This window comes from Enhydra lutris, unplaced genomic scaffold (assembly GCF_002288905.1).
Source record: "Enhydra lutris kenyoni isolate GAN:26980312 unplaced genomic scaffold, ASM228890v2 scaffoldscaffold26, whole genome shotgun sequence".
NCBI classification, from domain to species: domain Eukaryota; kingdom Metazoa; phylum Chordata; class Mammalia; order Carnivora; family Mustelidae; genus Enhydra; species Enhydra lutris.
The window spans coordinates 14,632,650-14,656,147 of record NW_019154110.1 but is presented as its reverse complement, the minus strand read 5'-3'; the positions used below and the strand labels follow the sequence as shown (position 1 = coordinate 14,656,147).

General features: G+C 50.3%; 1 protein-coding gene across 2 annotated transcripts; it reads right to left on the bottom strand.

Moving 5' to 3' along the window:
* Nucleotides 1–705: 705 nt before the first annotated feature.
* Nucleotides 706–11,326, bottom strand: LOC111151617 (myeloperoxidase). 2 transcript variants are annotated; one of them, XM_022509715.1, is made up of 13 exons: nucleotides 10,437–11,326; nucleotides 10,228–10,305; nucleotides 10,011–10,104; nucleotides 9,504–9,679; nucleotides 9,173–9,296; nucleotides 8,958–9,087; nucleotides 8,651–8,857; nucleotides 7,448–7,766; nucleotides 5,137–5,297; nucleotides 3,712–3,967; nucleotides 3,186–3,356; nucleotides 2,324–2,561; nucleotides 706–1,644 (listed from the first exon to the last, which is right to left on the bottom strand). In XM_022509715.1, the coding sequence occupies exons 2-13, from the start codon at nucleotides 10,301–10,303 to the stop codon at nucleotides 1,437–1,439; spliced, it is 2,160 nt and encodes a 719-aa protein (XP_022365423.1). In that variant the 5' UTR covers nucleotides 10,304–10,305; nucleotides 10,437–11,326; the 3' UTR covers nucleotides 706–1,436. The 2 variants fall into 2 exon arrangements, with proteins under 2 accessions (XP_022365423.1, XP_022365422.1); XM_022509714.1 differs by having other exon boundaries at nucleotides 10,228–11,326.
* Nucleotides 11,327–23,498: the final 12,172 nt, after the last annotated feature.

Genomic DNA, 23,498 nt, shown 5'->3' with positions numbered 1-23,498 from the left:
TGCGGCTCCTATGGGTACACGAGCCTCAGTATCCTGCACACCTTCAGGCTTCCAGTTGGGAGGGGGCAGGAGGGAGCCCACCAGTCTCAGATAGAGGGGGTCAAGCTCCAGGCAAGATTATCTGGGAAATACCTCCTTCCCTTCCCTCAGCTCTGGCCCTGTCCTCCTGGGCCCAGCCAGCCATCTGCTGTCCCTGCTCTCGGAAACTGGCTGCATGAAGCCAGGACTGAGGAGTCTGCTGTCTCGAGGGCCTCCGAGCCACCATGCCAGGCTGCAGGGATGCCTGAGCCAGAGGCACCCCGTCACCTGGGAAGGGCCTACCTTCCTATCACACCTCTGTCATTTCTCTCCTGCAGGACAGCGTTGTGTCCCCTCCATCTCCCAGCCCCTGACACAGGCCTGACACAGAGTGAGGACACAGCAGACGTTGGCTAGAGCAGTGAAGATGCGTGAGGCCTTGGTGACCACAGTGTCTGTTCTCTGGGATGGTGTGGGTGGAAGGTGAGTCAGGATGGTCTGCTCAGCTTGTCCGGGCCCGGAGGCTTCTAAGAACTGCCTGCTGTGTGTGCATCAGAGGATGACTCCCAGATACCCTTTCCCCCACCCCCATTTCAGAGGCACGGACCACCCTGGTTCAAAATCAGAAGCCAGAGCAAGCCTCATGCCGAGGGCCCAGCCCCATAGCAGACAAGGACAGAGCGAAGATCCCCACCAGTGGCACTTTATTGTCACATCAGATACAAAAACATGGCACAGAAGGGCCAATGGGCCCCACTTCCTCTCCAGGGGGGCTCCTGGGAACAAGCAAGAGAACAGTGTAAGGAAGCAAAAGGGGAGCCACCGGCTGAGCCCTGCACCCCTGAGCCCACAGCTCAACCAGCACACCCAGCCTAACTGCTCGTGGTCATTTCCCCAGAGGTCACTGAGTCACCTCCGCTAGCCTGGACACTGTCAGGTATACACTCCCTGGGGGCAGACATGGTGTAAACAGAGCCTCTAAGGAACCACGACAGCTTTGATTTGCAAAGAAGAAAACTCAAGGTTTTCTCAAGAAAAGTGAAGTTGAGTCATTTGTTCAAGGTCACACAGTGGGAGAGCTGCAGAGTCGGGATTTGAACCCAGCAGGCTGGCTCCGAGCCAGCCTCCACACGCTACTCTCCTCCGTATTCTTAACACTCCCATGAACAGCAAACACACGCTCATATAAACGACTCGTATACACAGCACACAAAACACTACCCACGGTCTCAGAAAACTCACACACAGTAAATACAACTTATACATACTGTGCACGTGCGCGCACACACACACACACACACACACACTCATCTTCTGGGGCGGAACAGGGAAGAGCTCACCTCAGGAAGGGGCCCCCATGGGACCAGCCCGGGGACTGCCCAGGCGACCCCTCACCAGCACACCCCCTTACCCAGCTTCTAGTCACTGTCCTTCCAGGAAGTCAGGTCCAGTTTGGGGAGTGTGCTACAGTTGACAAAGTCCCGAGGGAACATGTTGGACATGAAGATGTTGTTCTTGGACACGGTGGTGATGCCCGTGTTGTCACAGATGATACGGGGCAGGGAGACCCTGGTCAGCGCCTGCCGCTGCTGCCTGCTGAACACGCCCGTGTTCTCCCACCAAAACCTGCATGGGGACACCCACGGACACTGTGCCCAGGCTGCATTGGCCGGGAGCACCTCTGCTGGCTTGAGCAGCTCCCTGGATGTAAGAGCACCACCGCAGACACTGGAGGGCTCCGGGAACCCCAGCATTACAGGGGCTTTCGCACGAGTGGGGCCCTCCTCACAGTGCGGTGGAGGGGAGCACCCTCGACGCCCCACTCGCGCTGCACGGAGAGCTGGGCCCGTGCTCCCTCATGACTCCCTGCGCTCTGGCCCGAGGCCATGTCCAGGGTGGCGCAGAGAACCCTGCTGTCCGTTTACAATGGGTCCACCCAGAGAGGGACACTTTTCTCTAGTTTTCCCAAGGGTGTAATACGGGCTAGGTAAGAACTGAGCATGGCAGGTGACGTGACACTAGCAGAGCCTTAGGGACTGTTCAACAGCGAGCACCCCGAAACCGGAGGAGTAAGTAAGAGCTGTGTTTTCTATCTTCCCTCCTTCACAACGGGGGGTCCAGGCCCCTCCTGGCTGCATAGTAGGTTCAGAGTATATGAGGGATGACCTCGAGGCCCTGGAACACCCTGGAAAATCACGGATCCCTTCCCGCCCTTCCCTTCACAGGTAGAAGTGCCCCCACCCCCAAAGGTTTGAGAACAGGTCTGCAACCACATGGCCAGCCTGAGAGGCTCACCGCCCCTCACCGGTCACCGTCGCGGAGCTTTCTGAACTGGGTCCCAATGAGGCAGGCGAGGAGTGGGCCCACGCGGCCGAAGGGCTCCAGGGGCTCGGCCACGCCACCCATCCAGATGTCAATGTTGTTGGGCGAACCGTACTGCTGCATCAGCTTCTCCGCCAGCTGCAGATTCTTCAGCACCGTGCCCAGCTCGCCCACCGTGTTGGGCTCGGGGAGCCCGCAGAAGCGCCTCCAGGCATTGTACCCTGTAGGGCGGGGGAGGGGGGAACGGCAGGTGGGGGAGGGTCCCACAAAACCCACTTCCCCAACACCCCATGACCATGACCATGATTGCGGCCACGACCCTCTACTGAGGGACATGAGGGAGGACACAGAGCACCTTCTCCCAGGCTCTAAGCCCCCGGGGAACCCCAAACTGAGGGGCCAAGACCCTCTCTCTTTCCTTTGCCCCACCCCACTGTGAGGCAGATCCTAAACTGCCGTAAGTCCTACAGCCTCCAAGTATAGGTACATCTCATTGTCCCCCTCTGAAGATCTCAGACCTATGAGAGGGGGAGGTGTGTCTAGAAGGTTCAGCCAAACCAGCTGTCCCATCATTTAGGCACAGGCTTTGGGGTTAGGCTAAGCTGGGTTGAAATTCAAGCTTGATCACTGACTTGGCTGGAGAAGAACCTGGGCAAGCCTCAGTTTTCTCATCTGTAAAATGAAAGTGATAATAATCTCTTCCCCCTCAAAGTTCCTGTAAAACAAAGCAACATGATATGTGATGGAGCCAGGTTTCCAGCCCACCTGGGCAGCTGGGGGCACTGCAGAGGGCAGGACCCTAGAGTGGGACGTGGGGGACCTGGGGGGCTCCTGCAGCCCCTCACCTGGGAGGCCATGGTCCCGGCTGCGCTGCATGTTCAGGGCAGGCAGGTCCAGCCCGATCCTCATGATCTGCTCAAACAACCGCTCCCGGATCTCGTCCACGACGATTTGGTTCTGGCGATTCAGCTTGGCAGGGGTGGCCATGAGGCCCCGCAGGATGGGGTCAATGCCACCTGGGACAAGAGGAATAAGCTTGGGGAAGGATCTGGCTTAGCAGCCAGAGTTCAGATTGGAGTTAGGAAAAAGTCCCAGGTGCCGTCAGGGCATGGGAGAAGAGGGCTGGGCACACGCAGCTCCTGGTGCCAAAGTGGCCTCAGTGGGCAGGTCTTGGCTGGGGAATCAAGGTCTCAGGGGATAATGCCACTCAGATTTGCAAGTTGGGGTGCACCCATCCCCTGGGCTCCTGGGTTACTAAGAATCATAATACACAGGAAGGACACAGCTCCCTACGAGCCTCTGCTCCCCCTGGGTTTAGTATTATATACAGAAGCAGTCAGGTGAACTGAGCCTGGCCGAGGTCCCTCTCACCTTCCAGCACTACCCTCCAGGTAGCAAAGAAGACCTTGCTGAGTGGAACACGGGGGTTGGGCCCCATGGGCCGGTACTGGTTATCCAGGCGGAACATGAAAGGCTGGATGAGGGTGTGGCCATAGCGGAAGGCATTGGTGAAGACGTTGGCGATGCGGGGGTCCACCGAGTCATTGTAGCTGCGGTAGGATGGCAAGTACTTCCTCATGGCCTGAGGTCCCAGCACCAGGGGCAGGTAGTCCCGGTAAGTGATGATCTGAGGAAGAGTCCCCACTCATCCTCTGTGCAGACTGTCAGCTGCTCCCGGTTTGGGTGGTGGGGGGGGTGTCCCTCCACTGTCCAGGGTCAGGGAGTTGTCTCTCACAGCACTGGGTCTGGGTCTAAAAGGGTGGCACCGAGGGGCAGACCCAGAGCTCCACCACTCCGTGCGACCCTGGACCAGTCCTGAACCTCTGTGAGCCCCAGTTACTCAAATGTAAATTAAGGATAATTACCCTGCCCTCTACCTTAAAGGATTAACTAACAAAGAGCTTTGTTAATCAACAGCTCCTCTGCCCTCAAGTTACTCCAGTCTTTTTTTCTCATAAGTTTATAAACTCCTGAGGGCCAGGCTTGTGTCTCATTTCCCTTGAAATTACTCGGGGCCCAGCAAGCACTTGGCTCACCGTAGGGTTCAACAGGCCTTTGCGGAGAAGGGGAAGCAAAAAGGAAAAGGGCCACCCTAGATGATTTCCCCCAGGGCAAACAGGAGTCATAGATTCTAGAGTCTGGAATCTTCTGCGAGGCTTAAGTGAATCTCACTTACATTCTTAGTGCAAAGCAAAAACTTACCCTCCACACCTGCAACTCTCTCCCCACTCTAAGAGTATAAAAAAGGTGCACATGCGTGTGCCTGCATGCTGTGTGTGTGTGTGTGTGTGTGTGTGTGTGTGTGTGTGTGTGTCTGGGAGAGGATGGGAATGCTGAAGCATCAGAAGCTGGGAGAGAGAACCAGAAGCACTTCCCAGGGTTAACCAAGGGTGAGAAGACTGGGTGAGCTATGATAGAGCTGAGTGGGTAAAGGAGCCAGGAGTCACAAGGAGAGGAGGAAAGGAAAGCATTTACTGACCAGCTACTGTGCACCAGGCACTGCAGACCCACCCGTTTAACCCTCCCAAAACCATTCCCGATGGACAGGACAGCAGAAAGGGGAGTCAGCCTAGGAAGGAGTGGATGGAAGCCAAGTGACCTTTGTCAGGTGCTTAGTATCTACTAGGTGTTTTCACATTTATCATTCAATCTTTACAGCATCATGGTTGCACACGCTGAGGCTCACGGGAGGCAGGGGTTAACTTGCCCCAGGTCACACAGCTAGGATATGGTGGAGGCATGTTTGGATCCCAAGCCTGCCTGACCCCTGGCACTGCCAGTACTCAGGCCTGCTACCTGGATCATGGCTCCCACAATCTTGCGGGCTTCCTGGTAGAGCCTCTCTCCATCCCAGCAGGGGTTTAGGCGTTTGAGCTCTGTGGCCAGCCGGTTGTGCTCCCGCAGAAAGAGCGTGTGCATGGAGGTGAGCTCGGGCATCTCGCTTGAACGCATATCACCTTGGGGAAGCAAAAGCTGCTGTCATTCCTAAGATCCCATCAGGAAGGACTTGCTCCCCCGAAACTCCCTCCCCCAGCCAAGGTCTGAGAACCAGACTTCCTCTCCGTCCATCTTCCCACACCATGCTCAGTTTTCACCTCCTCTAGGAGGTCCTCCCTTGATGCCCAAGTCCACCAGGATAACTTCCTCCTCTGTGTAGGGGCCCTGCTGGGCGGAGATGCTCATTCAGTAGGCAACAGAGCTGATACATGACTGGCCACATTCTGGTAGCCAAGACTGGGGGCTCCTGGAGGACGAGGACCAAGGCTTGGGCCTTTTTGTATCTGACCCTCCATCCAGCTCGCAAAGAGACATGTGGAATTTAACACTGTGCCGGCTACAAAGTAGGTGATCCGTGAACTGCCTGGTTGACTTATTCCCTTGATGCACGGAGGGCCAAGACGTAGCATGCTCGTTGACCCTCCCTATTTCCATGCCTGTGCATGACAGCTAATGATCACAGCACTCTCTCCTGCTCAAACTGCATGCAACCTCCACACAGGACTCTAGAAAGCCACTACCATCTGATCAGAGTTGCCATCCCCATCCTTACTACATGCTAATTTGAAGCCTGCTCAGGCTCCCAGGAGTGCGGGGGGGAAGAGGGCCTAGGGCCTAGGGTGCTTACAGTCCACTGAAACTGTTCAAAAAAACAAAAACCAAGTAAGAACTCTAATCCCTCTAGCCCTCCCCACCTCTTCTCTGGAAGGCCAGAGAATTGGGGCCAGACCCTTTGAGCAGGACGCTGGGTCCAGTCTTTATCAGCTCCAGATGCTGGTGGGAAAGAAATTCTTTGAGAGCAGGTTTTACTATCCCATGAGCAGCCAGGGGTCATGACGATCCAGGCCTAGGACATGGAGCTTGATTCCAGGATGGGGGCGGCCATAGCTGGAGGAGGAGCCCTTCTTTTCCCTCACTAGCCCAGAAAAGTATGGGCTTCCGTATGGACCAGAGCTGACCTTGACTCTCCTCCCCAGTGTCGTGGCAGAGGAGAGGCCACTGGAAGCCAACAGGAGGAGAGGCTGGGAGGCCAGATGTGAACAGAAGGGCCTCAGGACCACTACCGGATTTCCGTTAAAAAATACTGGACGGGTGCCTGGACGCTCAGTTGGTGGAACATGCGACTCTTGATTTGGGGGTTATAAGTTCGAGCCCCGGGTTGGGTGTAGAGATTACTTAAAAATAACATCTTGGGGCTCCTGGGTAGCTCAGTCAGTTGAATATGCAACTCTCGATTTCGGCTCAGGTCATGATCTCTGGGTTCTGAGATCAAGCCCAATATCATGTTCCAGAGTGCTCCTCCCTCTCCCTCTGCCCCTCCCCAACCCAAATAAATAAATAAATAACTCTTTTTTAAAAATTAAATAAAATCTTAAAAAAAAACCACATTGGAAAATTGCTGGGCTTGGGCACCATTACTGCTCCAACCACTTCCCTAGAGCTGCCACATGTTTAAATTTAAATTTAAATTTCACCCTCTCGTATTACAGGGACTGGAGACAGCAGGAGGTGACAGTCTGCAGCTGCACCATCCCACAGAACTTTCCGAATTGATGAAAACGTTCTACATCTGTGCCGCCCGATGTGGGAACCACTAACCTAGGAGGCTGCTGAAATGTGGCTAGAGCGGCAGAGGAACTGAATTTTATTTAATTTAAGTTAATTTGAATTAATTTAAATTTAAATGAAAATTGCCACGTTTGGCGCGTGGCTACCACCGGCAGATGATGCCGCCCATCTGCCGTAGAGAGTGAGGACGCCGCGTTCCTCTCCGTCCCCACAGTTCACTGCTCCTGGGGAACCCAACTCTCTGCCAGAGTCCAGAGGGAAAAGGAGAGATAGAGAAAGGGATGGACCGAAGGACAGAGGCTCCTCCTCACCCATCCCTGAGTTTCCTTCTTAGGTTTGGCTTTTTGGTTTTTTGGTTTGTTTGCCTTCCTGGCTCCACCCAACTTGTCACCAAGGCAACTGGATTAATGTGAAGTTGGTGAGGGCATGGACGGGAGTCCGTCTAAGTGCAAACCCACAGGCTGCTCACAAACAGGCCCCTGCGGCGCCAGTGCTGCGCCTCGCCTCCACCCCCCACCCCAGGTTGCCACTCCGGGCTGACCTGCCAGGAAGCAGGGGATGTTCACCGAGCGGTTGGTGAGGAGGCAGGGGTCATCATGCAGGGTGTCGAAGGGCAGCAGGGCCCGGCCGTTGTCGCTGAAGCGGGTGTTGACAGCCATCAGCCCCAGCTCATTGGACGTGTTCCGAAGCTTGGCGGCCAGAGGCTCCTCGCTGCCGTACACCATGCTGGCGTCCACGAAAGAGGTGAGCGCGTTGATCTGATTGCGGATGGTGATGTTGCTGTCTGTGCAGGCCGGCGAGGAGCGGAAGAAGGGGATGCAGTCACGTTGGTTTTTGATGCGGGGGTCATCTGGTGGGATCTGTGACACACAGACAGGGCCGGTTGGCTCTCCGCCTGTCCACCCCCTACTCCCAAGGCCTCGATCCCACGTCCAAAGCAGACTGGAACCCAGGACCAGAGGGGGAGACCCAGACACTGAAAGGAGGGCTTTTCAGGACTTCTGGCCTCCTCGGCCTGCAGGGGGGGCTTCTCGAGGCCCACAGAGGCTCACAGCCTGGGGCTGCACCTGCGGTGTTCCTCCCAGCTACCAGCTTTGGGGGTGTGACCAGAACTCTGGAATGGGGAATGTGCGGGCTCCCTGGAGGAGGGCCAGCCAGTCCTCCCTTAAACGTCCTTTCTCTCCCTCCTTTTCTCCAGGGTCTCCGCCCCTCACTCCCCTGTTCTCTGGATGTGGTCTCAAACTCTCAGTTAGCTTCCTCTTTCTTTCTTCCTTTTTTTTTTTTTTTAAGCCTCCTCTTTCTTTTCATTTCCTGCTCCCCCCACCTCACCTCCCCGTCCCTTTCCTGTCTTTCACTCTGGCCCGTGCCTTTGTCTCCTCTCACTCTCTCCTTCTCAGCCATTCTCTTTCCTTTCTCTACTCCTCTCCCTACTGTGCCTCAACCATCCAGTCTCCTCCAGCCCTCCTGCAACCGACAGCCCAGGCTCTGTGCAATGTGCGCCAAGAGCGGGGGTGAGGAGGTGGCCCTCAGTGAGGAGGAAAGGGACTGAGAACCTGGCACCGGCACCCCGAAGTTGGAGGGAGACGGGAAGGTCCTCCGCACGGAGGCAGAGGCAAGTTGGTGGCAGGGCCAGCCCTAGTTGCTGGGGCGGGAACTCTAGGCACAGAGAGAGGTGGCCGTTTCCAGGAAGGATACCCCCTCTCTCCACTGGACAGGCAGCGGCGGGGCAGGAAGAAGGGAGCACCTTGAGCGGGAAGCAGGGCGGCTGCTGCAGGCAGCTGGTCTCGCAGTCTACACCAGCGACGAAGGAGACCCGGGCGCCCGGGTCCGGGCTCAGGTCGAGGTCGTGGTCGATCAGCTGGCCCCACTGCATGAACAGGAGCGAGCGCTCCTGGTCCGGGGTCAGCTGCTCGGTGGGGAAGCGCACGATGGCGTTGGAGACTGCGCGCGCCTGCGGGACACGGAGCGTCAGAGGACACCTGGGACCCCGTGCGCCTCGGGGCCAGACCTCGCCCCCCACCTCCCACCCGCCACCGCCGGCCGGCGCTCACCAGGGGCACCGGGAAGCCGCCGCGCTTGACCCCGGGCGTCCAGCCGTAGGGCAGCGAGGAGCCGTCCTCGTACTCGGCCGGCAGCCAGCGCGCAAAGGCGCGATTGGAGGCCCCCAGCGTGGGGCTGCGTCTGCAGAGGGAGGACCGGGCGCTGACGTGAGGTGGCCCCGGGGGGAGTCGCCCTCCTGCCAGGGGCCACCCGCAACCGACCACACCTGTTGTTGCAGTGACCGGTGATGGTACGGTACTTGTCGTTCTCCGGGCATGTCACCCTCACGTCCTGGTAGGCGCAGCCGCTAGACTTGGACAGCAGATTCAGCTGGGCCGGTGTCAGCATGTCTGGGGCCGGGGAAAGAGGGGCGTGGTTGGCGAGTCCCCCCACCTCCTAAGCTGGGGAGTCTTGGTTGGGGGCCCAGTCTGAGGACACAGAAAGCAGATCCCGGAGCACCTGAGACTCCCCAGAAGAAGAATGGGGGGTGGGGGTCACTGGGAGATGGCCAAGGTCACTAGCAGAGCAGGAGACCAAGGTTGCAGGGGCGGCAGTACCAGTGATGTTGAAGGGCCCCCGCCGCAGAGGCCGCAGCTTCCCCTCCAGCAGGCTTAGGGCCACGTGCAGGTAGTCGGCAGCCCGCACAGCTGTCCTGGTGGCTGCCACCGGCTGCTTGAAGTAGGCCAGCAGTTCCATGGGGCTGGCCAAGCCACTGTGAAGGCGCCTCTTGATGCTGCTTAGAGAAGGGAGGAGTGAGGCCAGAGACAGTGGGGCGGGGGATACTCCACAGAGCCCTAGCCCCAGGCCAGCATGCAGGACAGTGTAGACAGAACCACAGACCGGAAGAAGGTTTCTCTTTATAAACAGAGTGTGGATCTGGGTGTCCAGACAGAGGCAAAGCCATGTGGAAGGATGGTTTTGAAGGTATTCTCAAACCCAAAGACACTAAGACCGACAGGCAAACAGGGGGCTCTATTCCCACCCACGAAGTCCCCGTGTCAAGTTGCTTCTCTGAAAGACCTGGGGCAGCCGTGCCCAGAGCTGGGATGTGCCCGGCACCCCACCTCTCCCGCCGCTCCTTGTAGGCCGTGTCCACTAGTCGCTTGGCTTCCTCCATGCAGGTCAGTACCACTGAGGTCTCTACCTCCTCCAGGACAGCTGCCCAGAACAGGGGTCACAAAGTCAGGAATGGGCCCCAGAGCCAGGGTGGCCTGTGCCAAGTCCTGGAGACTCAGAACCACCCCGAACACACCACCTTTTCCCTTCTTTCTGCACCATTACCTGGACTGGCACCCTCAGAGCGCCAGGGCACAGCCAGAATGGCCAGGAGCCCGGCAAGGACTGGCAGCAGCTTCATCTCTGCAACAAGACCCCAAGCCCAGTAAGTCCAGAGGGCCCAGTGCATTTGGGAGAAGAAAGCCCCACCAGCCCTCTCCCCCTGACCCCTCATTCCCACCTTCATACTCCAGTACAACCTCAGTGGGTCCTACCTACCTCCTCAGGGAAGGGGTCCACAGCGCCCCTCTTTTGCTAGCTTCAGTCTCTCAACCCCCAGGACCTCACCTCCGAAGTTCACCTGGTACTGGCCAGGAGGCTAACCTGAATCAAGGCCTTTATGTCTTCTGTACTGAGGGAGGGGGCGGGGCAGAAGAAACCCCGCCCCAGGAGACTAAATGCTCTCTCTTCCCCCCACTGGGGTTGGGGTGCCCAAATGATGGCCCCTCATATGGGAGAGAGGGACAAGAAAGGAGAGACCAGAGCTGTGCCCAGCCTTTGAACTTAGCATCCCACCCCAGAGCTTCTTAGCTCCCATCGTGTGCCTAGACCAGTGCTATCCCTACGGGGGATAATTAATGCCCCTCCAAAATTCTGGTTAAACTATCTGGGGGTCCTTTGAAAGGTACAAAAGTCAGGAACCAACAGCCTAAGAAACTATAGGACATGGAATGACCCCAGAGGAGGAGGGAAGGTGTAGGGGACACCTGGAGTAATGATCAATCAGCCTTGGGGGGCTGCCACCCACCCCCAACAGTATGCTGGCCCCTGGCAGCAACCCCATTCTTGACAAAGGCTGAAGGGACAGGAAACCTGGCAGGAGACCGTTGGGTTTCATAGGAAAGCCTGGGGGCTACAGGCTGGGGACCACGGTAACTTCCTCCCTCCCTCTTCTCCTCCCCTTTCTTCTGGGCTCCGGGTAGCAGGCTGTCTTCAGCACTCCTGCCATCTGCTCCTGGATTTTAGGAACCAGGAAAGAGCAGAGCTGGATGTGGTTAGTGGTCAGTTGGGTGACAAAGCCCAGGGCCTCTCTGGGATAAGATCAGTGCAGTTAAGAGGACAGGGGTTAACTCTTAGGATGGGTCTGAAAGGGGTGCCTGGGTGGCTCAGTGGGTTAAAACCTCTGCCTTCGGCTTGGGTTATTATCTCAGGGTCCTGGGATCGAGCCCCACATCGGGCTCTCTGCTCAGCGGGGAGCCTGCTTCCCCTTCTCTCTCTACCTGCCTCTCTGCCTGCCTCTCTGCCTACTTGTGATCTCTCTGTCAAATAAATAAATAAAGTCTTAAAAAAAAAAAAAAAGGATGGATCTGAATGGGCCTGAAATAGAAGAGGGGGAGGTGTCTCCCCTTAAGAACGCTGGCAAGGCAGGACAGGTATCCTCTGACTAATGGCTGTGCTTGTTCACCTCCCTGGGCCCTTATCGGGCTTGTATGATGTGTGGTCTAGCCCCATCTCCCACTCCAGCCACTTTCCTGCCCTCCCTCTTGTCTTTTATGCCCACACCACATCTTGGCTGAGGAACAAGGGACAAAACACACCAAGAACACCTTCCGGGTGTGCCCGCAGATCCCGTCACCAGTGGAGCCCATGAGAAAGGAGGCCATTCTTCCAGGCTTGCTCTCTCAGTGCCTTGCTCTGTGTGAACTTGGACAAGTGGATCCTTGTGAATCAGATCTAGAATTTTATACTTTTGAAATACTTTTTTTTTATTAGACATTTTTTTTAAAGATTTATTTATTTATTTATTGGACAGAGATCACAAGTAGGCAGAGAGACAGGCAGAGAGAGAGGAAGGGAAGCAGGCTCCTCTCTAAGCAGAGAGCCCAATGCAGGGCTTGATCCCAGGACCCTGAGATCATGACCTGAGCCGAAGGCAGAGGCTTTAACCCATTGAGCCACCCAGGTGCCCCTGAAATACTTTTTTAGGGGCACCTGGGTGGTTCAGTTGGTTAAGTGTCTGCCTTCAGCTCAGGTCATGATCTTGGGGTCCTGGGATCCAGACCGGCATCTGGCTCCCTGCTCAGCAAGGGGTCTGCCTCTCCCTCTAACCCTGCCCCCTGTTTGTGCTCTCTCTCTCCCTCAAATAAATAAATAAATAAATTTTTTTATTAAAGATTTTATTTATTTATTTGACAGAGAGAGAGACCACAAGTAGGCAGAGAGGCAGGCAGAGAGAGAGAGAGGAAGAAGCAGGCTCCCCGCTGAGCAGAGAACCCGATGCGGGGCTCGATCCCAGGACCCTGGGATCATGACCTGAGCTGAAGGCAGAGGCTTTAACCCACTGAGCCCCCCAGGAGCCCCTAAATAAATAAAATTTTTTAAAAAAGAAAATACTTTTTTAATCCCACAGGTAATATATTTCTATTCATGAAAAGTCAGAGAACACAAGAAAAAACAAAAATAAACCAAAATTACTTCTAATCAAGTGAGGTTAAAAGCAAAATTTTTATCTTTCCAGGCTTGTAATTTTTCATACAAATAAGAAGCAGGAAGAAAATTTCTCATAACACCACTATGCATAAACAACCCCATTTAATCATTTGACACCCTATATGTAGATATAATATGTATTTTAAATGGTGATAAAAATATACTTTAAATATTGCTTTACGACCTAGTTTTAGTACTTAAAGTACTTTAGTACTTTAGCCTGGATTCTCTCTATGTCGATAAATAGACTTAGTTCATTCATGTATCTGCATAATATTTTGCATTAAGTACTAGGATTACTCACTAATCCCTTCTTGTTAGATCCTTGGGTTGTTTCCTATTTTCAGTGTTATAAGCAGTACTAAGTCCAACATCTGTTGGGTAAAATCTCTTGTCACATCTTCAATTATTTCCTTAGGCCTCGAAGTAAAATTGTTGCATATTTAGGTATCAATATTTTTAAGGCTTTAAAAAAATTGTCAACTATCCCACTTTAATGTTTCTCTTTTAATATTTAAGTTAAACATATGTGAAGTATTTATAAAATATTTGGAGAACTATATCTTTTGTAATCCATACAGCATCTACTGTTTTCCTAACACCTTAATTTTACTTTATGTTTTAATTTCAGTATAATTAATTCAGTGTTTTAGTAGTTTCAGAGGTACAATAGAGTGATTCAGCAATTCTATAAATTACTCAGTGCCCGTCACCATATGTGGACTTTTAATCCTCTTCACCTATCTAAGCCATCCTTCCATCCCCTCTGGTAACTATCAATTTATTCTCTGTATTTAAGAGTTTGGGGTTTTGTTCATCTCTTTTTTTCTTTGTTATTTGTTTTGTTTCTTCAAGTCCACATATGAGTGGAATCATTTGTTTTCCTCTGATTTAATCACTTGGGATTTTACCCTCTGGGCCCATCAGTGTCGTGGCAAATGGCAAGATCTTATTTTGGGGGGCTGCTTAATGTTCCATTGTATATGTATCTTAATTCATCCATTGCATATCTTCTTTGTCCATTCATTTATTGATGGACACTAAGATTGCTTCCATAGTTTGGCTATTATAAGTAATGCTGCCGTAAAACATAGGGGTACATTAAAAAAATCGTCAAATGGCCTCATGAAGATTGCATTTCACCCTCCCTTTAGCCATGCATGGAACACCTGTTCCCCGTTGCCCTCGTCAACTCTGACAATTAGTGTCCTTTTACTCTTTTAGGGGGAAAGAGACATTTAACACAAGCCCCTTGCAGCACAGATGAGAAAGACAGAGACAGGAAAGGAAGTGCCTGTGCCAAAGGTGACCGTGTGGCACAGTTCAGGATAATCTGGCTGTTAGGTCTCCTGACTTACACACCAGAGATCTTGAAAAAAAAAAAATTCTTTATTTAAATTCAATGTAGTGAACAGATAGTGTATAATTAGTTTCAGGGGTAGAATTTAGTGGTTCCTCAGTTGCATCTTAACTGTATCACATCACGTGCTCTCCTTAATGCCCATCACCCAGTGACCCCATTCCCCACCCCCACCCTCCAGTAACCCTCTTTGTTTCCTAGAGTTTACCATCTCTTATGGTTTGCCTGCCTCCCACACCAGCACTCTTCACCCAGTGGCCTCCGCGTACTTATTTGTGACCTTTCTTTCGGGCACTTATCCAACAAGTATCCACAGGGCACTTATCCTGCCCTGTGCTGACCACTGGGCCTACCCTGCCGAGTGAAGGCCTTGTCCTCAAGAAGCGCACAGGAGAAAACAGATGACACAGTAACAGAACGTCAGAGCCTCGTGCAGGGTTCTTTGGGAGCACTGAAGAGCAGCACTTGGACCAATCGGTACCGAGGAAGGGTTTCTTGAGGAGCTGGTGCTTGAGACTATCTTTAGGAATGTTTAGAAGTGAACCAAGTAGGGAGTACCTGGGTGGCTCAGTTGGTTAAGCGTCTGCTTCAGTTGGTTAAGCATCTGCTTTCGGCTTGGGTTATGACCTCAGAGTCCTGGGGACTGCGTCCCGTTTTGAGCTCCGTGCTTAGCGGGAAGCCTGCTTCTCCCTCTACCTCTGTCTGCCGCTCCTTCTGCTTGTTTCTCTCTCATTTCTCTCTCTCTCTGTGTCAAATAGATAAATAAAATCTTTTTTTTTTAAGATTTTATTTATTTATTTGACAGACAGAGATCCCAAGTAGGCAGAGAGGCAGGCAGAGAGAAAGAGGAGGAAGCAGGCTCCCCGCTGAGCAGAGAGCCCCTGCAGGGCTCCATCCCAGGACCCCGGGATCATGACCTGAGCCGAAGGCAGAGGCTTTAACCCACTGAGCCACCCAGGCGCCCCTAGATAAATAAAATCTTTAAAAAAGAAAGAGGTTGACGAAGTAGACACAGGGAGGAAGAGCATTATGGGCCCAGAGAACAACATAGCAAAGGCCTTGACACCAGTGGTCTTCACTTAGTTCCAACTGGGGGCAAGGATGAGGCCTGATGAGGTTGGTAAGGCAGGAACCTAACAGTCTCGATGGCCTGTTGAGAAGTTCTTGTCCTGAAGGCTCCAGGGAGCCGTAAAGGCCATGAAGGTCACAGAGGTACATTTTAGAAAGCTGACTCAGCAGAGTGGAGGGTGCCCTGGGCTCCAGGCCCAGAGGCTAAACGCTGGGCAGGAGGCACCGCCGGGATTCAGGGGCGGGGGTGAGAGGCCAGCCCTGTTTTCTCACAGGGGGCAATGATGCAATGAATGTTTGGAAAGCTAAAGCCTCTTCAAAGAATGATGTTAAAATGCCCTTCGCTCTACCCATGTGGAGATGGGAGGATTCTCAGGAATTCTCAACCATCCCCAAACCACCTGCCTTTGGCTCAGGCCTGGGGCTGTGGGCTTGCGTTTGCGGGTGGAGGCTTGGGAGGCTTCGTGACTTTACGAGGTTTCCAACCAATCAGTGATGACACAGCCGGGTCTGCTGAAGGCTGCCCATGGGGGATCCCTCGTGTGGGCCTTGTTTGTGTGGCCCAGGGGTCTGTGAGGCTCAGAGGGCTTCTCAGCATTCCAAGTAACCAGAAGAACATGTCTGCCCGAGGAGATATTCCAGACCAGTCTTGCCCTATTAGTTACCCCTGGTCGCCATCCTGGGGGTGGCCTCTGGAGGGCACTGCTGCCACTCCTACATCCCCAGACTATAGTCCTTTGAGGGAGCCCCCCCTTCTCCCCACTTACCTTCCCCAAACATCCCCACCCCTAGGGTGAAGTCCAACGGCCTGTGGGATAACGGGCTCTCTGCCACTGCTTGCAAAACAGCGTGTTCTTTCTTCATGCTGTTTGGGAAAGAGTTCAGTTGGGATTGCCTCCGGATTTCCTGTGTGTCTGTGGCTGGAGGGAAGGAGGCTTTGGGAGCTTGGGGTGGCGGCAGCAGGGCCAAGCACTCCTCAGGAGCAGCAAAGGCACCTGGCCCAGAGGCCTTCATTCCTTGCTCTTTACATTTTAAAGAATTGGTTTTGAATGACACGGGTAATGCTTGGATATATTTTGAATACAATTAAAATATCGCCAGTCCTGCAGATGGTCCGTGGATTAGGTTACGGAGCCCATGCCTGACTGCAGTCTCTTTCCTCTGTTCCTCGCACAGGCACACCACTGTCATGCTTGTGTTGGCCCTTCCAGACCTTTTACTTTTTTTTTTTTTTTTAAGATTTTATTTATTTATTTGGCACACAGAGAGAGATTACAAGCAGGCAGAGGGGCAGGCAGAGAGAGAGGGGGAAGCAGGCTCCCTGCTGAGCAGAGAGCCCGATGCGGGGCTTGATCCCAGGACCCTGAGATCATGACCCGAGCCGAAGGCAGAGGCCTTAACCCACTAAGCTACCCAGATGCCCCAGACCTTTTACTTTCTATTCATTCCTATGTATGGATCTGTGGGGGAACATTCTTCTGCCTTTATTTTTCCATAAATGATATCACATCGCATATTTTGCGGGGCAATGTGCTTTTCCAACTCAGTGACATCTTGCAGACCTATCATGTGCCATCTAGAAAACAGCCGACTTTTTTTAACTTTTACACATATTCTTTAGTTGAGCTCTACCTCCATTACATGACCATTCCTCTCTTGATGGAAGCTGACATTTTCCCATTTTTTCACTATTAAAAACAATGCAGCAAGAGGCCTCTGTACACACTGCACACACACACACACACACACACACACACACACACACACACCTTATTCTCCAGCGTAAAGACTGAGAAGTGAGCCACAGGTGTTGTGCATTCAGAATTTTTAATAAATAGCTATTATCAAACTGTCCTCCAAACTTAACAAAATTCTCAAGGGCAAAATTGGACTCATACTACTGGTTCAATTTTTATTTCTTTAGTTAATAGCCAGCATCTTTTTATTTGTATTAGCTCTTTTGAAAATTTCCTGTGTTTAGTGGTGTCTGTTTTTCTATCTGATTGTCATTCTTTTTATTGATTTGTAAAAGTTACCATATATTCTGAATAATACTAATCTGTCAGCTATTATGCACATTGTTAATATTTTTCCAGTCTGTCATTTCTTATTTATGGTTTTTATAGGGTTTTAATTTTTTTTTTTCTGTAGAGGGAGAGAGGGAGGCAAGAGGGGCTGAGGAAGAGAAAGAGTGTTAAACAGGCTCCATGCCCAATAAAGAGCCCGACACTTGGGGCTGGATCTCACAACCCTGAGATCATGACCTGAGCCAAAATCAAGAGTTGGATGCTTAACTGACTGAGCCACCCAGGTGCCCCCACTATAGGTTCTTAATTTTGCAGTGGTCAAATGTATCGGTCTTTTACTTTATGGATTTTCCTTTTCAGACTTGTTTAAAATGATCTTTCCTTTTTAAAGATCATAAACATATTCTCCTGTATATTCTTCTAATAGCTTAATATTTTGACTTTTCACATTGAGATCACTAAAGCACCTGGAGTTTTTGTGTGTGAATAGTGTAAGTGTACAGTGTAATAGTGAACTACTTCCATTCATTTCCAAATGGATAACCAACTGTCCCAGTGCCTTTAGTTGAATAATCTGTTGTTTCTCCACTGAAACGATATACTACCTTTACTCAATTACCATAAATGTGTGTTTTTTCTAGAGTATTCTATTCTCCTGATCTACTAGTCTATCAATTCCTGTGTCAATGCCTTATCATTGCAACTACCATAACTTTTTTTTTAAGATTTTATTTATTTATTTGGCAGACAGAGATCACAAGTAGACAGAGAGGCAGGCAGAGAGAGAGGGAGAGGCGGGCTCCCTGCTGAGCAGAGAGCCTGATGTGGGGCTTGATCCCAGGACCCTGAGATCATGACCTGAGCCAAAGGCAGAGGCTTTAACCCACTGAGCCACCCAGGCAACCTACCATAACTTTTTAATATGTTTTGATTTCCATTAAGGTAAATTATCCTTCCCCATTCTTCTTTTTCAAAAGAATCTTCAACATTCAACGTATTTACTCTTTCTTATGAATTTTTGAGTGTCTAATTCCATGAGAAATCCTATTGAGATTTTTATTGATATTGTATTTAATTTATACATAAATTGGGTGACAATTGTCATCTTTAAGATATTGTCATCCTGGGGCACCTGGGTGGCTCAGTCAGTTAAGTGTTAGACTCTTGGCTCCAGCTCAGGTCATGATCTCGGGGTTGTGAGATCGAGCCTCAAGTAGGGCTCTGAGCTCAGCAAAGAGTCAGCTTGAGATTCTCTCTCTCTCCCTCTGCCCCTCCCCCACCTGTGCTCACACTTGCTTGTGCACACACACTGTCTCTCTCTTAAAATAAATAAATAAATAAATCCCAAATCTTTTAAAAAAATATCTTGTCTTCCTATTCATTACATTCATTTATTCAACATTATTTCCTGAGCACCTATGTCCCAGCACTGTCCTGGGTACTGGGGGATACAGCAATTACCAAATTACTCTCAGAGAATTTATGTTCTTGAGTAACACAGTATATCATTTTATTTAAGTCTACTTCTATATTCTTCATTGAAATGTTGTTGTTTTACCTTCTTGTCTGGCTTGTTCCTAAGTACCTCCTTTTGGAAATAGGTATGTAAATTTTATCATTAAGTTTCTCCACAGAACTTGTAATATCTTGTAAATATTCTCTTTCCTTAAGATAACAATTTCAGGGGGCACCTGGATGGCTCAGTGGGTTAAAGCCTCTGCCTTTGGCTCAGGTCAAGATCTCAGGTCCTGGGATGGAGCCCCACATCGGGCTCTCTGCTCGGCGGGGAGCCTGCTTCCACTTTCTCTCTGCCTGCCTCTCTGCCTACTTGTGATCTCTGTCTGTCAAATAGATAAATAAAATCTTAAAAAAAAAAAAAGATAACAATTTCAGTATGCTCCTTTTAGTTCTCTTTACAAGTCAGATTCATGGATCTGAAAAACATTGGATATTTTTAACCCACCATTCTAGAAAGGTTCCACTCTCTAGTGAAAAAGATTTTTTTTTTTTTAATTTAAGTGGATATTCAAGTTTTTGTTCGTTTCAAATAATAGTTCTGAAATTTGTTTTGGGTAATATTGTAAAGGTAAAGAAAAGTCAAATTATACAATAATACAAATGTCTGATGGTTATTTAATTAACCCCCTTTATACCTGTGGTTATTGGTGGTGGGAATGGGGTAAGTGTCCAGGAGACAAAGTTCTACAAAAAAAACACTAAAATTATGAAGCACTAAACTCGAAGTAAAAGAATTCAACAGCATCTTTACCAATCAGATTAGTTAAAATGTAAAAAGTCTGATAAAGCCAGAACCAGTTAGCATGGGAAAAAATAAGGGCAGATTGGCCCCATGTCATGGAATGGCAATTTGGCAATGTCAGTCAAAATCCAAAATGTACATTTGCTCTGACTCAGCAATTCTACATCCAAGAAGAAATGTATCCTTCAGATGCATTCTTAGGAAAGCATAAAGATACCTGCCCAAGAATGTTCATTTCAGCTTCATTAGCAACAACCAAAAGACTAGAAACAAGCCTGATGTCCATCAAAAAAAATTTGCGGTACTAGCACATAACGGTGTTTTCTGCAGCCTTTAAAACTAATGAGGGAGGTGTATATATGTAGCCATAGAGAAAGATATGTTGCCAAAAGAAAAGAGCTGGTTCTAAAACATATACTATATGATACAATTTATGCAGACACACATACACGTCACAGGCATGTACATACACATTTAAAGGCACATTGAAATCCTGGAAGCAGGCACAGAAGAAGCCTGTTAATAGTGGTTACCTTTGGGGAATGGAACTGAAGGGGGGGCCTGGCAGTTTCTTTAAAGCCAATGGTCCTCGGGGTGCCTGGGTGGCTCAGTGGGTTAAAGCCTCTGCCATCAGCTCAGGTCATGATCCCAGAGTCCTGGGATCAAGCCCCATATTGGGCTCTCTGCTCAGCAGGGAGCCTGCTTCCTCCTCTTTCTCTCTCTCTCTCTCTCTCTCTCTCTCTGTCTGCCTGCCTCTCTGCCTAACTGTGATCTCTGTCAAATAAATAAATAAAATCTTTTAAAAATAAAGTAAAATAAAAAACCAGTGGTCCTCTGATGGTTTCACAAAGAAAAGATGACTCAGTTACAAAAGAGCTAATCATCTCTCCTTCCACCTTAACTTCCCAAAGTAGCAAATTTTGATTTGTTGTACATAATCAGTGGTTTTGAATTACTTTTGCTTTGGTTTCTTAGTATGAAGTCAAACACTACCAAAGATTGACACGATAGCATTGACACAGGAGGCATTCGGGGGTAAGCGTTTCCCCCGTGGGAGGCTTCATGACGGGTAATTTGGTTCAATATAGAATTCAAGTTCCAATTCCTTTCTCTTCAGCACTGGGAAGATATTGCTGCATTATCTTATGCATCTAGGACTGCAGTTAATTTCTCTGTTACAAGTAGACCCAGTTCTTGAAATACATATATATATCAACCCCTATTTCAGTCAAAGCAGAATTCACATGAACTGCAGGATCCATCAGCCCCAACTGACTGTGGAGATGTCGCAGAAATGAGACACAAAAGTGAAATTGTTGGAGAGCAAAAAATGCTAAGAGTTGGGGCACCTGGGTGGCTCAGTGGGTTAAGCCTCTGCCTTCAGCTCAGGTCATGATCTCAGGGTCCTGGGATCGAGCCCCGCATCGGGCTCTCTGCTCAGCAGGGAGCCTGCTTCCTCCTCTCCCTCTCTGCCTGCCTCTCTGCCTGCTTGTGATCTCTGTCTGTCAAATAAATAAATAAAATCTTAAAAAAAAAAAAAAAAGCTAAGAGCTGATGAGGGGAGCACATGCTGAGAGGGGAGAGGGGCGGGGCCAGGAGTCTCCAGCAGAAGATGGGGCGGCGGGGGGTGGAGGGGGGGAGGGCTTTCTAGTCTGCCTCCTCCACCCTCCTAGCCCTCATCAGCTCCGTGCCCACCCTGTAGTGACGGTAAGTCAGGAGAACATACCCTCAAGTCCAGCAAAAGCTTGTGAAAGGGAACATTACATGGTGATGCTGGACCATAGTGATGCTGGACCCTGGCCAGGTTGGGGAGTGGAAACGACAGCTCCTTTCCTCTGCCCTGAGGACTAGACTATTAATGACCTAAGGAGAAGTTCTTGCTTTGGCAGAAGAATATGGAGATTCCCTAAGGATTAAGGTCCTTGGGTGAGGACAGGGAGGAAACAGAGTGGATGAGCCCAAATTAGAACCCCAGAGTCTCTCTGCTTTAGGCTGTGGGTCTCCCATCTTACCCCCAACCCCAACGCCTTTATCTGTGCCTTGTACCCACTCCTCAAACTCAACAAGAGGGGCACATGCTAGTGGGTAGGCTCCATCCTCTTCCCAGGTCAGGACCAAGTGGAATTTATCCCAGGAAATTAATGTTGGCTTAACACTGAGCCAACCTTACTTGGTTGGCTCAAGTAAGAGTTGAGCCAACTCTTAGTTAAATGGCAAATTTTATCATAACTAAGAAATTTGCCGTAACTAAGAAAGAAAAACCATATGATCTCCCATCAGATGCACAAAGATTGTTTGACCAAATCCAATATCTATTACTGATTATTTTAAAACAAAACAAAACAAAAAACAAAAACCCTAACTCTCTGCAAACTAGCAGAGAACTTCCTCAAGCTTGATAAAGGGGTTCTACCAAAATAATAATAATAATAATAATAATAATAATAATAGGTCACTAACATCATTATTCATGGTGAAAGACTGAATGTTTTTCCCTAAGACCAGGAGCAAGGCAAGTGTGTCCACTCCTGCAAATTCTATTTAGCACTGTCCTGGAGGGTCTGTCCAATGCAGTGGGGCAAGAGGGAAAAAAAAAAAAAGGAAAGAAATTAAAGGCATTGGGGCACCTGGGTGGCTCAGTGAGTTAAAGCCTCTGTCTTCAGCTCGGGTCATGATCCCAGGGTCCTGGAATCGAGCCCTGCATCGGGCTCTCTGCTCAGCCGGGAGCCTGCTTCCCTTCCTCTCTCTCTCTGTCTGCCTCTCTGCCTACTTGTGTTCTCGGTCAAAAAAATAAAATCTTAAAAAAAAATAAATTAAAGGCATTGAAATTTGAAAGGACAAAGTAAAACTGTCTTTCTTTATATATGGTATGATCACATATGTAGAAAATTCTAAAGAACCTACAAAAATGCTACTATATGAGTTCGGTGAGGTTGCAGCAGACAAGGCCAAAATATAAAAATGAGTTGTGTTCCAATACACTAACGACAAAGAATCCAAAATTAAAATGGTAAATAACAATGCCATTTATAATAGCATCAAAAATATGAAATCATTAGGGATAAATCAGAAGATTTATGAAATAAATATGAAATAATTAGGGATAAATCGGAAGATGTGCAAGACCTACGAACAAAACATTCCTGAGAAAACTCGAAGATCTAAAGAATGGAGAGATGCACTTTGTTCATAGGTCAGAAGACTCAACGTTGTTCACATGGTCCCAATTGTTTGTTGTGTCTCAGTGGTGTCCCGGCTTTCGGAGTTGAGAGTCCCTCCCAGGCAGGGTAGGTGAGGCTGCTGGTGATGGGGAGGGCTTTGGGGAAGAGGGATGGGGCCCAAGGTGTCACACTTGGGGAGCTCCTCACCTGGGCAGTGATGCTTCTTGCTGTCAAGGCCCAGAGCACCACGTGGTCTCTGACCCACACCACCCCTCCCACCCTTCTAGCTAAGGGCAGACACCCTCACCTTTGCCCCTGCGCCCCTGGGGAGGAAGAACGTGCAACAGCCCATCAAACCTAGTTGCTCCCCACCTGGAATGTGGACTCCTCAAGCTGTCAGCAGCACCAGCGTGGGATGGGGGGTTCTGGGCTGGGTCTGCATCTCCTCTAGGCATGGAGCGATGTGCAGGTCTCCCACACACACCCTGCTTTGCAGATCTCCCACACATATCCTGTCCTCTCTGGACTCCTGATGTTCTGGTCTATTAAAAGCGCCCCCCTCCGACTTTCAGGCGGAACTCTATGGTTGGCTTGCTTATTGGGTTGGTTTTTCTTCCATCTATCGTGGCTATGCATTTGGCACAGGAAAGTCAGCATGATGGGGTTTGATCAGTGGACTGCCCTGGGACCTGAGCCTTCTCTTGGGTTTCACCGTCCCCTGGCTGGATCTCTGCCTCCTGCCAGGACCCTGCCCCAACTCCAAACACCTGGCCCTGCCACCAGGGACTCGGGAGGCTGCCAAACCTGTCTTCTTCAGAAAAGAAACCCAAGCACGTCTTGGTCATCTTGGTGTTGGTTGGTTTTGCCCCAGTCGTCCTCAGAAGTAACTTCCGGGTTCTAAGGTCAAGTCCAAAGCTCAGCATGACCCACCTCTCCAGGTGTCCTTTGCCCCAGGTAGAGCCCAGCATGGG

Coding starts and splice junctions, on each gene's coding strand:
- LOC111151617 (XM_022509714.1), bottom strand. CDS start 10,408: ATGAAGGTGGGAATGAGGGGTCAGGGGGAGAGGGCTGGTGGGGCTTTC. Junction 9,680..10,010: donor TACAAGGAGCGGCGGGAGAG/GTGGGGTGCCGG, acceptor TTCTCTAAGCAG/CATCAAGAGGCGCCTTCACA. Junction 1,645..2,323: donor AAGCTCCGCGACGGTGACCG/GTGAGGGGCGGT, acceptor GTCCCCATGCAG/GTTTTGGTGGGAGAACACGG.